Source organism: Salmo salar, chromosome ssa20 (genome assembly GCF_905237065.1).
Source record: "Salmo salar chromosome ssa20, Ssal_v3.1, whole genome shotgun sequence".
Lineage (NCBI taxonomy): Eukaryota > Metazoa > Chordata > Actinopteri > Salmoniformes > Salmonidae > Salmo > Salmo salar.
In genome coordinates, this window is record NC_059461.1 from 71,603,051 (window position 1) to 71,618,585 (window position 15,535).

General features: G+C 49.7%; 1 protein-coding gene across 9 annotated transcripts in view; it reads left to right on the forward strand.

The window, feature by feature from the left end:
- Positions 1–15,535, forward strand: part of LOC106581265 (RNA-binding protein Musashi homolog 2) — a 403,525-nt gene that overhangs the window by 85,456 nt on the left and 302,534 nt on the right. For all 9 annotated transcript variants that reach the window (XM_045703896.1, XM_045703895.1, XM_045703899.1 and 6 more), the window contains exon 6: positions 12,934–13,026. In XM_045703896.1, the coding sequence (XP_045559852.1) occupies positions 12,934–13,026 (93 nt within the window). The remainder of the gene's footprint in view (positions 1–12,933; positions 13,027–15,535) is intronic.

Below are 15,535 nucleotides of genomic sequence, written 5' to 3' on the forward strand. Positions count from 1 at the left end.
TCGCTCGCTGTCTCGCTCGTTCTGTCTCCCTCGCTCTGTCAAGCTCGCTCTCTCTGTCTCGCTCGCTCTCTCTGTCTCACTCGCTGTCTCGCTCTCTCTCTGTCTCGCTCGCTGTCTTGCTCTCTCTCTCTGTCTTGCTCTCTCTCTCTGTCTCGCTCGCTCTCTCTGTCTCGCTCTCTCTGGCTCGCTCGCTTGCTCTCTGTCTCGCTCGCTTGCTCTCTGTCTCGCTCGCTTGCTCTCTGTCTCGCTCGCTCGCTATCTCGCTCGCTCGCTGTCTCGCTCGTTCGGTCTGTCTCGCTCACGCTGTCTCACTCGCAATCTCACTCATTCTGTCTGTCTCGCTCGCTATCTTGCTCGCTCGTTCTGTCTCGCTCGCTCTCTGTTTCGGCTCGCTCGCTCTCTCTCGCTCTCTCTGTCTCACTCGCTGTCTCGCTCGCTCGCTCTGTCTCGCTCGCTCTCTCTGTCTCGCTCGCTGTCTCGCTCGCTCTGTCTCGCTCGCTCTGTCTCGCTCGCTCTCGCTGTCTCGCTCGCTATCTCGCTCGTTCGTTCTGCCTCGCTCGCTCGTTCTGTCTCGCTCGCTCGTTCTCTATCTCTCTCGCTCGTTCTCTGTCTCTCGCTCGCTCGTTCTCTATCTCTCTCGCTCGTTCTCTGTCTCTCGCTCGCTCGTTCTCAGTCTCTCTCGCTCTGTCAAGCTCGCTTGCTCTCTCTGTCAAGCTCGCTTGCTCGCTCGCTCTCTGTCTCGCTCGCTCTCGCTGTCTCGCTCTCTGTCTCGCTCGCTCTCTGTCTTGCTCGCTCGTTCTCTGTCTCTCTCGCTCTGTGAAGCTCGCTCGCTCGTTCGCTGTCTCGCTCTCTCTGTCTCGCTCGCTGTCTCGCTCTCTCTGTCTCGCTCTCTGTCTCGCTCTCTCTGACTGTCTCGCTCTCTCTGTCTGGCTCGCTCGCTCTCTCTGTCTCGCTCGCTCTCTCTGTCTCGCTCGCTTTCTCTCTCTCTGTCTCGCTCTCTCTCTCTCTCTCTCTCTCTCTCTGTCTCGCTCTCTCTGTCTCGCTCGCTCGTTCTCTGTCTCGCTCTCTCTGTCTGTCTCGCTCTCTCTGTCTGTCTCGCTCTCTGTCTGTCTCGCTCTCTCTGTCTGTCTCGCTCTCTCTGTCTGTCTCGCTCTCTCTGTCTGTCTCGCTCGCTCTCTCTGTCTCGCTCGCTCTCTCGCTCTCTCTGTCTCGCTCTCTCTGTCTCGCTCTCTCTGTCTCGCGCTCTCTGTCTCGCTCTCTCTGTCTCGCGCTCTCTGTCTCGCGCTCGCTCTCAGTCTCGCGCTCGCTCTCTGTCTCGCGCTCGCTCTCTGTCTCGCGCTCGCTCTCTGTCTCGCGCTCGCTCTCTGTCTCGCGCTCGCTCTCTGTCTCGCGCTCGCTCTCTGTCTCGCGCTCGCGCTCTGTCTCGCTCTCTGCCTCGCTCTCTCTGCCTCGCTCTCTCTGCCTCGCTCTCTCTGCCTCGCTCTCTCTGCCTCGCTCTCTCTGCCTCGCTCTCTCTGCCTCGCTCTCTCTGCCTCGCTCGCTCTGTCTCGCTCGCTCGCTGTCTCGCTCGTTCTGTCTCGCTCGCTCGTTCTGTCTCCCTCGCTCTGTCAAGCTCGCTCTCTCTGTCTCGCTCGCTCTCTCTGTCTCACTCGCTGTCTCGCTCTCTCTCTGTCTCGCTCGCTGTCTTGCTCTCTCTCTCTGTCTTGCTCTCTCTCTCTGTCTCGCTCGCTCTCTCTGTCTCGCTCTCTCTGGCTCGCTCGCTTGCTCTCTGTCTCGCTCGCTTGCTCTCTGTCTCGCTCGCTTGCTCTCTGTCTCGCTCGCTCGCTATCTCGCTCGCTCGCTGTCTCGCTCGTTCTGTCTGTCTCGCTCGTTCTGTCTGTCTCGCTCGTTCGGTCTGTCTCGCTCACGCTGTCTCACTCGCAATCTCACTCATTCTGTCTGTCTCGCTCGCTATCTTGCTCGCTCGTTCTGTCTCGCTCGCTCTCTGTTTCGGCTCGCTCGCTCTCTCTCGCTCTCTCTGTCTCGCTCGCTGTCTCGCTCTGTCTCGCTCGCTCGCTCTGTCTCGCTCGCTCTCTCTGTCTCGCTCGCTGTCTCGCTCGCTCTGTCTCGCTCGCTCTGTCTCGCTCGCTCTGTCTCGCTCGCTCTCGCTGTCTCGCTCGCTATCTCGCTCGTTCGTTCTGCCTCGCTCGCTCGTTCTGTCTCGCTCGCTCGTTTCTCTATCTCTCTCGCTCGTTTCTCTGTCTCTCGCTCGCTCGTTCTCTATCTCTCTCGCTCGTTCTCTGTCTCTCGCTCGCTCGTTTCTCAGTCTCTCTCGCTCTGTCAAGCTCGCTTGCTCTCTCTGTCAAGCTCGCTTGCTCGCTCGCTCTCTGTCTCGCTCGCTCTCGCTGTCTCGCTCTCTGTCTCGCTCGCTCTCTGTCTTGCTCGCTCGTTCTCTGTCTCTCTCGCTCTGTGAAGCTCGCTCGCTCGTTCGCTGTCTCGCTCTCTCTGTCTCGCTCAATGTCTCGCACTCTCTGTCTCGCTCTCTGTCTCGCTCTCTCTGACTGTCTCGCTCTCTCTGTCTGGCTCGCTCGCTCTCTCTGTCTCGCTCGCTCTCTCTGTCTCGCTCGCTTTCTCTCTCTCTGTCTCGCTCTCTCTCTCTCTCTCTCTCTCTCTCTGTCTCGCTCTCTCTGTCTCGCTCGCTCGTTCTCTGTCTCGCTCTCTCTGTCTGTCTCGCTCTCTCTGTCTGTCTCGCTCTCTCTGTCTGTCTCGCTCTCTCTGTCTGTCTCGCTCTCTCTGTCTGTCTCGCTCTCTCTGTCTGTCTCGCTCGCTCTCTCTGTCTCGCTCGCTCTCTGTGTCTCTGTCTCGCTCTCTCTGTCTCGCTCGCTCTCTGTGTCTCTGTCTCGCTCTCTGTGTCTCTGTCTCGCTCTCTCTGTCTCGCTCGCTCGCTCTTTCTGTCTCGCTCGCTCTCTCTGTCTCGCTCGCTCTCTCTGTCTCGCTCGCTCGCTCTCTCTGTCTCGCTCGCTCTCTCTGTCTCGCTCGCTCTCTCTGTCTCGCTCGCTCGCTCTCTCTGTCTCGCTCGCTCGCTCTCTCTGTCTCGCTCGCTCGTTCTCTGTCTCGCTCGCTTTTCTTTCTCACACAGTCTCACACAGTCTCACACACACACACACACACACACACACACACACACACACACACACACACACACACACACACACACACACGGCCTACCTTCTCTCACCCTGGCTTATCCCTCCCCAGTTTCATCTATAGCATTCAATCCTCCTGATCGGATCATTCCCTGGGACCCACCACCACTACATTGTGCCCCCCCCCACAAAAAAAGTGGTTCACCCCAGCAGGTAATTCAGAGGTTGTTTTCCACACACTCTGGGCTCTTTTCACTCAGTAGCTTTACTGAGCCCTGTACAGTTCAGGATTTGATCATTGTGTGTGTCTGACTTTACTCGGCCCACTGTTTGTATTCCATTGTTGTCCAAGGTAAAGCTAAGGTGGGTCAGAAGTAACAAGTAAAAGTTAATAGTCAGTAGGCCCTACTATTTGCCCGATTGTTATGGCTGATATGGTGAGAAAGATTTTTTTGTTAAAGTTAGTTAAAAAAGGTATCAAGCAGATGCAGAGAGATTTGCCCAGCAGCTTTCCTGAGCCTCCCTCCATCATGGAAGAGGCTATTGTATTGTATCCTGCTGTGTGATTTTGTTGTCTGCAGTCTGTACTAGTTCCTGGATGTAGGGTTTGGAGATGGGGGGTGTTGAACAGCACTTTCTCTGCCCGCCCCCCCTCCTTCCCCTGGCCCTCCTCCCTGTGGCCCTGCTCCAGGCCCCCGGCCTCCAGGCCTGTCTCCCCCGCTCTCCGCTGCCCAGCTGGGTCCAAATTACAAAGAACCTACCACACTGCCACTTTATGTGCAATTCCACTTTTTATTGAGAAACAAGATTGTTTTTCCTCTCACAAATTGTATTTTGTTTTGTGGTCCTTCCTGCAACCCTTACATGGCCCCCCTCAGAACACAGCAGAGCCCTATTGTGTTGACAGACATCACCTTTTTTGGGCCGATGACTGAAATTTATTCTTCTCTTTTTATAGTTCCCTTTTTATATAGTTCTCTTTTTATATAGTTCTCTTTTTATATAGTTCTCTTTTTATAGTTCTCTTTTTATATAGTTCTCTTTTTATATAGTTCTCTTTTTATATAGTTCTCTTTTTATATAGTTCTCTTTTTATATAGTTCTCTTTTTATATAGTTCTCTTTTTATAGTTCTCTTTTTATATAGTTCTCTTTTTATATAGTTCTCTTTTTATAGTTCTCTTTTTATAGTTATCTTTTTATAGTTCTCTTTTTCATACTCTGTTCAGTTGTTCACTGACCTGGACTGAACTTAGTAATCAGTTCTTTCCTGGAACAGAGGCTTGAAGTCTTGGGGATGATAGCCAATCTCAGAAGATCAACATTCTGATGACCTTCTAACACTGAGAGTAGGCTGTTGATGCTCAGAGGAACAGACAGGTCACAGTGCATCAGGAAGGGTCAGTCTGTATTTTGTGGTGTTTCTAAACTATGCAGGTCTACTGCCATCATGTCAATGACTATAAAATGGCCAACCTCCGGACAGATGATGATTTGTTTGATCTTGGTGCTGTCTGGGGTGGGATAAGGTATGGTTTCATCTTCTAGGAAGTTACTCATACCATTCTATTTTGATGGAGCTACACAATACAGTACAGTGCTGCTTCAGTTCTTTGAAGATAGAATAACTTTGCATTGTTCATCATGGTATCTTTTTTAGGCTAGGGAGCACTTCTGTTGTATAGGTCCTGGGTATTCTTCCCCATAGATGTAAAGCTCAGTGATCAGAGTTATTCCATGTGTCGTTTCCCGCTCTATGCTTTTAGACATTCAGTGTATGAATCATCTGCTGCACTGAAGAAAGTCATCTCTTTCCAAACGACCGGGAACATTGATAGATCTGTTAGTGAGGACTGTTAGTGAGGACTGTTAGTGAGGACATTCAAGTCCACTTATCTCTTTTATTATATTCCTAAATGGCAACTGGGGAAATTTTACTTCAGTATCGGCAAGGTCTATTATAATGGAAAAGGAGTGAAAATAGTCACTTTAAACATGTATTTGGCTTCAAGCGTAATAGTGTAAGTAATTTGTTAAGTGCTTATAACTCCCTTGCTAAAGTTTCCAAGATTTCTGCCTAAAGCACGCACTTAATTAGCATATTCGTTTTTCAGAATGGCTTTGAGGAGCTCTCCTCAATTTTTTTCAATTCAATTTTTTTCACTCCCTTAATGTGAAAATATTTTCTCCCGTTCAGCAGTTTGTTTATCAAAGCTGAGGATTCAATGTGTTCTTTCCTGTGTGAGTCTGGGAGGAGGTGTATCTGTACTCAGCATCACTGGGGTCCTCTAATAATCTACAAGCTGCTTCTATCAATCTTCATAACCGTAAAATAATATATTGACTATGGGTAGGAGTGTAAAGCACATGTAATCATTAAGATAAAAGAAAGGAGGGGATATTGCCTCTGTTTGTCAAGGTACAATATTGCTGCCTGTCCTACCAAGGCAATATTAAAAAAGCATTCTGTAAAAGAAACAGACATGCAGTGGAATATCATTCTACTGAGCAGTGTTTATGTCTCACCGGGGTGTAATGGTTATACAAGGACCTCAGCTCTAACCTGAAGATGATGCTCTTTGATGTAAGGTGATTGCGGAGCTGCATGCTATTGCTTTGAAGCCTTATAGGACACGCTATATTTACGTCAAGAAGGCCACATGCTGCATGCTTATGTCAACGCAGGGCTTTAACTCCTGTTACATCCTATATCCTCTGGTGGAACCAAAAGGAAGCTTCTGTTCTGCAGTGTACAGCAGGTATCATTACCATATCGTCTCGGCATTGAGATTTAGGTTATGTGTTCAGTCTGGTATCTGGCTAATGAATGGTTTTATCAAGTACTAGGCTACTACACTCTAATCCATGGAAGTTGACCCTGCTTTGACCTTCTGGATTAGTCTCAAAGGCTTGACGATTTTTGTTGCCCTTTTTAAAAAGACAGGGTCAAATGGCACATGATCTAGTTTGAATGCTATTTCTGGGACATGTTGTTGTGTGTAGTTATGTGGAGATAACTGAAGCCAGACAATACTCATCTGTAGGCCTGATGCTGCACTTTCATAGTATTGATGCTGTTCCTGTGTAGCGGTGTGTGGTCTCCTTCTGCCAGAGGAGTGTGTCTCGATGACTCTGTCTGTCTCTCTCCCTGTCTCTCTCCCTGTCTGACTGGGGGGTCCTGAGGAGAGGGTGTTTGGGTGGGTGGCCTGGGCCGGCGACCAAAAGCAGGCAGCCAAAAGCAGGCAGCCTCTCTCTACATCCATCCAGGCAAATGTAACTAATCAGCTAAGTGGGAGCGTTCAGTCAAACAGGACTATGGCTGTCAGTCAGGGTTAGTGGCTGCCGAGCGCATTTGAATATGTGCATTACAATTCCACTTCGCAAATATGGACAAATTGGAGCTTTGCAGCTAAATTTAGAGAGCGTGAATAGAATGTGGCAAGCGTGCTGTCGCACTGTCACTCAAAAAGCCAGTGACACGCCTGGCATAAGCTAAAGGAAAAGGGGGGGCGGGCTTTTTAACTCGCAGCCACTGTCTTTCAGAAAACTTTATTATCTGAAGCTTGTTGAGGGGGGGCATGGTTAAAACCATATGTATAAGGACCTTGGTAATCAGTGCTGAATGTGTGATTGGAGATGATTGAAGGCAGGAGGAGGGGACTTGATTATCTCACTCTAATCAGGCAGGGTCCAGACATAAAGAGTCGTGTATAAGGGCGTCTCGTCCAATCAAATCAGCTGAGTCTCGTGTTGGGGCGTCTCGTCTTCCTCTTACATAGTCTGAACAGCAGTCGTAGTGAGACTCAATCACAGTGGAGAGGCTGGCTCTTAATCACAGTGGAGAGGCTGGCTCTTAATCACAGTGGAGAGACTGGCTCTTAATCACAGTGGAGAGGCTGGCTCTAAATCACAGTGGAGAGGCTGGCTCTAAATCACAGTGGAGAGGCTGGCTCTTAATCACAGTGGAGAGGCTGGCTCTTAATCACAGTGGAGAGGCTGGCTCTTAATCACAGTGGAGAGGCTGGCTCTTAATCACAGTGGAGAGACTGGCTCTTAATCACAGTGGAGAGACTGGCTCTTAATCACAGTGGAGAGACTGGCTCTTAATCACAGTGGAGAGACTGGCTCTTAATCACAGTGGAGAGACTGGCTCTTAATCACAGTGGAGAGACTGGCTCTTAATCACAAGTAAATAGGTAAAGTAACGCACGTCATTACACAGACCACTGCACTGCTTCCTTGGGAGGTTATAGAGTTAATATCCTGCAGGTCTTCCCCTCCACACTCCTCTCTCCTCTTGTCCTGACGACTGTTAACACTATACCTGCATCGCCTGCATAAATCACACTATAGTATTTAGTCAGTTCATATTGGGACAGCGTCACCTTTTTCAACCCTCCGTGACTATTTTCCTTTAGTTGTCCTGCTCTGTGCCTGGATAAGAATCTGTGTTTGAGGGCTACAGCACATCTAATGAAAGATCTTAATTAGATCTCCTCTGTGCCCAGAGGAATATAGATTCAATAATCAGTCTTCACTCCTATCATTTGCCTCCATGCCATGAGGCTGCAGGACACGCTCTGCCTTCGTCATCCATCCTCCTTTTGTTCGTCAACTTTGAAGTCCGCACATCCTCTGAAGGAAGTCCTGAGTTGCAGAGTTAAATCATTCTTTTCCTGCTCTTGGAAGAGTCACTGATCGCGGTCAGCAGTTTTACCAGGTGCCTCAGGAGCATTCTTAAAAACACAACAAAACATACATTTTCAGTAAAACATACATTTTTTTTGCATTTCATTGATCGTGTTAATGGAAATGTATGTTTTGATTGGTCCTCTATCTGCTCCCTGTGGTTGACTTGATGCTCGCCAAACAGGCAGGTTCTAAAAGTGCCTCTACATCATTAGCTGTAACACAGGACAGAGAGAGACTAAACCCCTGCTGATGACAGACAACCTTCTCTTCAGAGTCTCTGTCATCTGTGAAACCTCTCACCTGTTTCCCTCCTATTGTCATTGGGGTTTTATCAGCACTTCACAGCCCGAGCAGGCAGAACAACTCAGCCCACTCCAGACGTGTCGTGGTGTCTCCGCGTGTGTGAGGGAGAATCTTTCAGCGGCAGGCTGACAGCTGACATTCTCAAAAAGGGGAAGGCAGGAGCACAGAAAGGGAGAAGAATTATCAAGCTCGGTCCATGAAAGACGACAGGGCCTAAACACCAGCATCAGCAGCTGGAGACTGACTGAGAATTCCCCAAGTCAGCGACTGGCTCCCTGCACAGATAGAAAACACATTGCATTCTCTCCTCCATCACCATCAGGCCGTGCCATTCGCTGGTGTGTCATTCCCATTTCTCCACTCGGCGCTCTCCAGAGACTGCTTTTTCATATTCATGGATTCGGCCTGGGAATTTAGGTACTTGAGATTGCAAAGATGCCTAAATCTCTGCCTGGACCGACACTATTCTATCCCCTAAACCAGGGGTTTAGATTCAGACAGCTAGATTCAGACAGCTAGATTCAGACAGCTAGATTCAGACAGCTAGATTCAGACAGCTAGATTCAGACAGCTAGATTCAGACAGCTAGATTCAGACAGCTAGACAGCTAGATTCAGACAGCTAGATTCAGACAGCTAGATTCAGACAGCTAGATTCAGACAGCTAGATTCAGACAGCTAGATTCAGACAGCTAGACAGCTAGATTCAGACAGCTAGATTCAGACAGCTAGATTCAGCCACGGACCATTTTTGTCTGAGCGGATGGTCGCGTGGCCAGAGTATAGTTAATTTGTATCATTTGTATTTTTTTGTTGTTGTTGGAATAATTGGGAACAGATTTCCTAAATTAAACTAATTTTTAGCTCAAGTCCCGGTGATTTGACAGTCTTCTCTGACCAATAAACTAACATCCAGCTGCCAACCCCTGCCCGAAGATCTCTAGCTCTGAGCCCTGCCTAGTGTCTGGGTGGAGAGGAGGGGTATAGACCTGGCTCTGAGCCCTGACTAGTGTCTGGGTGGAGAGGAGGGGTATAGACCTGGCTCTGAGCCCTGACTAGTGTCTGGGTGGAGAGGAGGGGTATAGACCTGGCTCTGAGCCCTGACTAGTGTCTGGGTGGAGAGGAGGGGTATAGACCTGGCTCTGAGCCCTGACTTGTGTCTGGGTGGAGAGGAGGGGTATAGACCTGGCTCTGAGCCCTGACTTGTGTCTGGGTGGAGAGGAGGGGTATAGACCTGGCTCTGAGCCCTGACTAGTGTCTGGGTGGAGAGGAGGGGTATAGACATGGCTCTGAGCCCTGACTTGTGTCTGGGTGGAGAGGAGGGGTATAGACCTGGCTCTGAGCCCTGACTAGTGTCTGGGTGGAGAGGAGGGATAAAGACCTGTCTTGTTTAAGCCCAGACATTGTTTTGTGTTCATATCTTTGTATCACGGACTGAACCTCTCGCCTCCTCTCGGCACGACTCTCCCTCGTCACCCTCTCCACTGCTTCACAGGTAGAGCTTTTCAAATTTGCACAAATAATGAGACACAGTTTGGTGTTGTAACTAACTGCACCCGCCTGGATCTCTCCAATGAGAGAGAGAGAGAGAGAGAGAGAGAGAGAGAGAGAGAGAGAGAGAGAGAGAGAGAGAGAGAGAGAGAGAGAGAGAGAGAGAGAGAGAGAGAGAGAGAGAGAGAGAGAGAGAGAGAGAGAGAGAGAGAGAGAGAGAGAGAGAGAGAGAGAGAGAGAGAGAGAGAGAGAGAGAGAGAGAGAGAGAGAGAGAGAGAGAGAGAGAGCGCTTGCTTCTCCTGTTGAGGCATGTTAGTACACGACAAGGAGAGGCGACAGACTCCATCCATTACCTCAACCTGAATGATTCTGTAAGCTTCTCTCTCTGACACCTCACTGCTTTATGATGCCGTTCATCTTGTAACAGCCATGACCATCCACACACCAGGTTTTTTGTCCTTTCCCTCCAATTCAAACAAAACTTCTATGAAATACAGGTAGGAAACTGTCTAGCTGCTTCACAGCATCAGCTGTGGATCGTTATTCCAGCTAGTTATCATCAGTTGCTCCTGTATATTTCTGTGAGGGATATTGAAGCTGAGGGTGGACAGTGATGTGATGCCTACAGTAAATGCCCTGGCCCTAGATGCCGTCTGTCAGTGGTGTAGAGGTGTCCTTCTAGACCTTCTCCTCACTGTGGAGGAGGTGCAGAACTACTGCAGTCAGTCGTCACTGCAGCTGAGGCTTCTTACTGTCTCATCTCAGAGCTGCTCTGATGTCTAATTTGCTGAAAGCCTGTTCTAACCATCAGCCTGTATGCTAATGTGTAGGAGGGAGTCAGCAGTCATATGCCAGGTGAGAGGAGGAGAGAGAGGAAGAGAAGGTATACAGTAAGAAGGATGGAGTGAAGATTTAAGGCCTGTTGTCTGGTGTCAGAGAAGGAGAGAGGGAAAGAGACTGTAGGAGGATAGGGATTGGAGGAGGAGAGAGGGATAGAGACAGTAGGAGGATAGGGATGGAGGGAGGAGGAGAGAGGGATAGAGACAGTAGGAGGATAGGGATGGAGGGAAGAGGAGAGAGGGAAAGAGACAGTAGGAGGATAGGGATTGGAGGAGGAGAGATGGAAAGAGACAGTAGGAGGATAGGGATTGGAGGAGGAGAGAGGGAAAGAGACAGTAGGAGGATAGGGATTGGAGGAGGAGGAGGATAGAGGGAAAGAGACAGTAGCAGGATAGGGATGGAGGGAGGAGGAGAGAGGGATAGAGACAGTAGGAGGATAGGGATGGAGGGAAGAGGAGAGAGGGAAAGAGACAGTAGGAGGATAGGGATTGGAGGAGGAGAGAGGGAAAGAGACAGTAGGAGGATAGGGATTGGAGGAGGAGAGAGGGAAAGAGACAGTAGGAGGATAGGGATTGGAGGAGGAGGAGGATAGAGGGAAAGAGACAGTAGCAGGATAGGGATTGGAGGAGGAGAGAGGGAAAGAGACAGTAGGAGGATAGGGATTGGAGGAGGAGAGAGGGAAAGAGACAGTAGGAGGATAGGGATGGAGGGAAGAGGAGAGAGGGAAAGAGACAGTAGGAGGATAGGGATTGGAGGAGGAGAGAGGGATAGAGACAGTAGGAGGATAGGGATTGGAGGAGGAGAGAGGGAAAGAGACAGTAGGAGGATAGGGATTGGAGGAGGAGAGAGGGAAAGAGACAGTAGGAGGATAGGGATGGAGGGAGGAGGAGAGAGGGAAAGAGACAGTAGGAGGATAGGGATGGAGGGAAGAGGAGAGAGGGAAAGAGACAGTAGGAGGATAGGGATGGAGGAAGAGGAGAGAGGGAAGATGAAGGCCTGTTGTCTGGTGTCACAGTGAAGAGAAATGGACAGAGTAATTGCGTTGTTCCAGGACCTGAGAGATCCCTACACACACACACACACACACACACACACACACACACTGATGCCCACATCCCTGTCAGAAGGCGTAAAGACAGCAGGAGCTGAAAAACCTCAGCAGACTAGTTGAGGCATCGTGCTAGCGTCAAGCCCAGCCTGAAAACGACTGGGGATAAAGACATACAGGCAGATTATCTATCACGAGAAGCAGATGAAACTGCAGGGAGGGAAAGATGTCAGACGGACGGAGAGAGGAGAAGGAAGGAAGGTAGAGAGATGAAGACTGAAGTGGTGCTGGCTTGTTGCTCCTAAAGATGGCGGGTGATAAATGTGAGCGATGTTGACGGATTCCCTGGCTGCGCTCGGCCATCCATTGTGTCGGACTGTGTTGCTAGTGCTGATGGGTAGTCCAACCATGGATGGTGGTGGACAAGGGGAGGGATGTGCTCTCTCCTTTGACCCTCTGGGTTTAAACCTTGATTCCTTTCTCTTCTCTCCTTTCTCCTCTCCCCTCCCCTCTTCTCTCTCTCCTATCTCCTCTCTCCTATCTCCTCTCCCCTCCCCTCTTCTCTCTCCTCTCCCCTCCCCTCTTCTCTCTCTCCTATCTCCTCTCTCCTATCTCCTCTCCCCTCCCCTCTTCTCTCTCCTCCCCTCTTCTCTCTCCTTTCTCTCCTCTCCTCTCTCCTATCTTCTCTCCCCTCTTCTCTCTCCATTCTTCTTCTCTCTCCTCGCCTCTTCTCTCTCCTTTCTCTCCTCTCCTCCCTCCTATCTCCTCTCCCCTCCCCTCTTCTCTCTCCTCCCCTCTTCTCTCTCCTTTCTCTCCTCTCCTCTCTCCTATCTCCTCTCCCCTCCCCTCTTCTCTCTCCTCTCCTCCCCTCTTCTCTCTCCTCTCTCCTATCTTCTCTCCCCTCCCCTCTTCTCTCTCCATTCTTCTTCTCTCTCCTCGCCTCTTCTCTCTCCTTTCTCTCCTCTCCTCTCTCCTATCTTCTCTCCCCTCCCCACTTCTCTCTCTCCTATCTTCTCTCCATTCCTCTCCTTTTCTCTCTCCTTTCTCTCCTCTCCTCTCCTATCTTCTCTCCTCCCCTCTTCTCTCTCCTCTCCTATCTCCTCTTCTCTCTCCTATCTCCTCTTCTCTCTCATATCTTCTTTCTCCTCTTCTCTCTCCTCTCCTCTTGTGTGTGAAATTAAAAGTGTCATAACTCATTGTGTGGCCTTGGGAAGGACAGGGCACAGGTAGTGACATTAGCGACAGGTGGTCCTCTGGACACGTCCCTACACACCCCAACAAATGACCGCAGACTTGCAGCTCACATGCTACACTACTCAATGCTGTTTTCAGACTCAAACTATGAATTTGGCCCCTTACAGTGAATGCTCTTGAGATTTGTCCTCTAAAATGCTTTCATATGGTGATCTCTCTTCTCTCTTCTTCTCTCCTTCCAGATGGTCACAAGAACAAAGAAAATATTCGTCGGAGGATTATCAGCGAACACAGTAGTTGAAGATGTGAAGCAGTATTTTGAACAGTTTGGCAAGGTAAGGCTTATTTGGAAGTGATGTCCTCTTCTTGTCCTGGGTCGTTCAGGGGATGTGTGATTTCAAGGTGATGGACTCTATCGGATCTCATCAAGTCTCTAATACAGATCTGTGGGATGTGTCTGGTTCCTACACTGGCTGTGGAGGTGTACGGACTCATTCCCTGGGATGTGTCTGGTTCCTACACTGGCTGTGGGATGTGTCTGGTTCCTACACTGGCTGTGGGATGTGTCTGGTTCCTACACTGGCTGTGGAGGTGTCTGGTTCCTACACTGGCTGTGGAGGTGTCTGGTTCCTACACTGGCTGTGGAGGTGTCTGGTTCCTACACTCGCTGTGGAGGTGTCTGGTTCCTACACTGGCTGTGGAGGTGTCTGGTTCCTACACTGGCTGTGGAGGTGTCTGGTTCCTACACTGGCTGTGGATGTGTCTGGTTCCTACACTGGCTGTGGATGTGTCTGGTTCCTACACTGGCTGTGGAGGTGTCTGGTTCCTACACTGGCTGTGGATGTGTCTGGTTCCTACACTGGCTGTGGATGTGTCTGGTTCCTACACTGGCTGTGGAGGTGTCTGGTTCCTACACTGGCTGTGAAGGTGTCTGGTTCCTACACTGGCTGTGGAGGTGTCTGGTTCCTACACTGGCTGTGGAGGTGTCTGGTTCCTACACTGGCTGTGGATGTGTCTGGTTCCTACACTGGCTATGGATGTGTCTGGTTCCTACACTGGCTGTGGAGGTGTCTGGTTCCTACACTGGCTGTGGAGGTGTCTGGTTCCTACACTGGCTGTGAAGGTGTCTGGTTCCTACACTGGCTGTGGAGGTGTCTGGTTTCTACACTGGCTGTGGAGGTGTCTGGTTTCTACACTGGCTGTGGAGGTGTCTGGTTTCTACACTGGCTGTGGAGGTGTCTGGTTCCTACACTGGCTGGTGAGGCTGGTTGTTTAGATGAGTCTCCCCCATATCCTGCTGCTGGTACCATCAGACCTGTTTCATCAGTTGTCAGGCATGTAGTGGGACTGATTCTATTGTCTCTTCTAAAGTGTCCGTTTTAGCTTCTTGGCATTGTTTGAATATTCTCATTATTTTTCCAGAGATATTGGGGACATAGCCGGGGTTTGATTGAGTGGCCTGGGTTTTCCTGGCTCTCTAAGTCCTTGTTTGACAATTTAGAAAGTTCCTCCTTCCTTCCTCCCTTCGTTGTAGTAGTCACTGATCTGACAGGACTGGATTTGTGAGAGCTGAAATACTGGAGCTCCTGCTTTCACCTGTCCAGTTGTGTTAGATCAGTGATTACTTTAAAGGTCCAATGCAGTTAAAAACAGGATATTCCTCTGTTTTATATATACTGCTCAAAAAAATTAAGGGAACAAATCAAATCAAATCAAATGTATTTATATAGCCCTTCGTACATCAGCTGATATCTCAAAGTGCTGTACAGAAACCCAGCCTAAAACCCCAAACAGCAAGCAATGCATGTGAAAGAAGCACAGTGGCTAGGAAAAACTCCCTAGGAAAAACTCCCTCGAAAGGCCAAAAACCTAGGAAGAAACCTAGAGAGGAACCAGGCTATGAGGGGTGGCCAGTCCTCTTCTGGCTGTGCCGGGTGGATATTCTAACAGAACATGGTCAAGATGTTAAAATGTTCATATATGACCAGCATGGTCAAATAATAATAATCATAGTAGTTGTCGAGGGTGCAACAAGCATGTCCGGTGAACAGGTCAGGGTTCCATAGCCGCAGGCAGAACAGTTGAAACTGGAGCAGCAGCACGGCCAGGTGGACTGGGGACAGCAAGGAGTCATCATGCCAGGTAGTCCTGAGGCATGGTCCTAGGGCTCAGGTCCTCCGAGAGAAAGAAAGAAAGAGAGAAAGAGAGAATTAGAGAGAGCATATTTAAATTCACACAGGACACCGGATAAGACAAGAGAAATACTTCAGATGTAACAGACTGACCCTAGCCCCCCGACACATAAACTACTGCAGCATAAATACTGGAGGCTGAGACAGGAGGGATCAGGAGACACTGTGGCCCCATCCGATGAAACCCCCGGACAGGGCCAAACAGGCAGGATATAACCCCACCCACTTTGCCAAAGCACAGCCCCCACACCACTAAAACAACTTAAACAACACACTTAAACAACACAATGTAACTCCAAGTCAATCACACTTCTGTGAAATCAAACTGTCCACTTAGGAAGCAACACTGATTGACAATAAATTCCACGTGCTGTTGTGCAAATGGAATAGACAACAGGTGGAAATTATAGGCAATTAGCAAGACCCCAATAAAGGAGTGGTTCTGCAGGTGGAGACCACAGACCACTTCTCAGTTCCTATGCTTCCTGGCTGATGTTTTGGTCACTTTTGAATGCTGGCAGCGCTTTCACTCTAGTGGTAGCATGAGACGGAGTCTACAACCCACACAAGTGGCTCAGGTAGTGCAGCTCATCCAGGATGGCACATCAATGCGAGCTGTGGCAAGAAGGTTTGCTGTGTCTGTCAGCGTAGT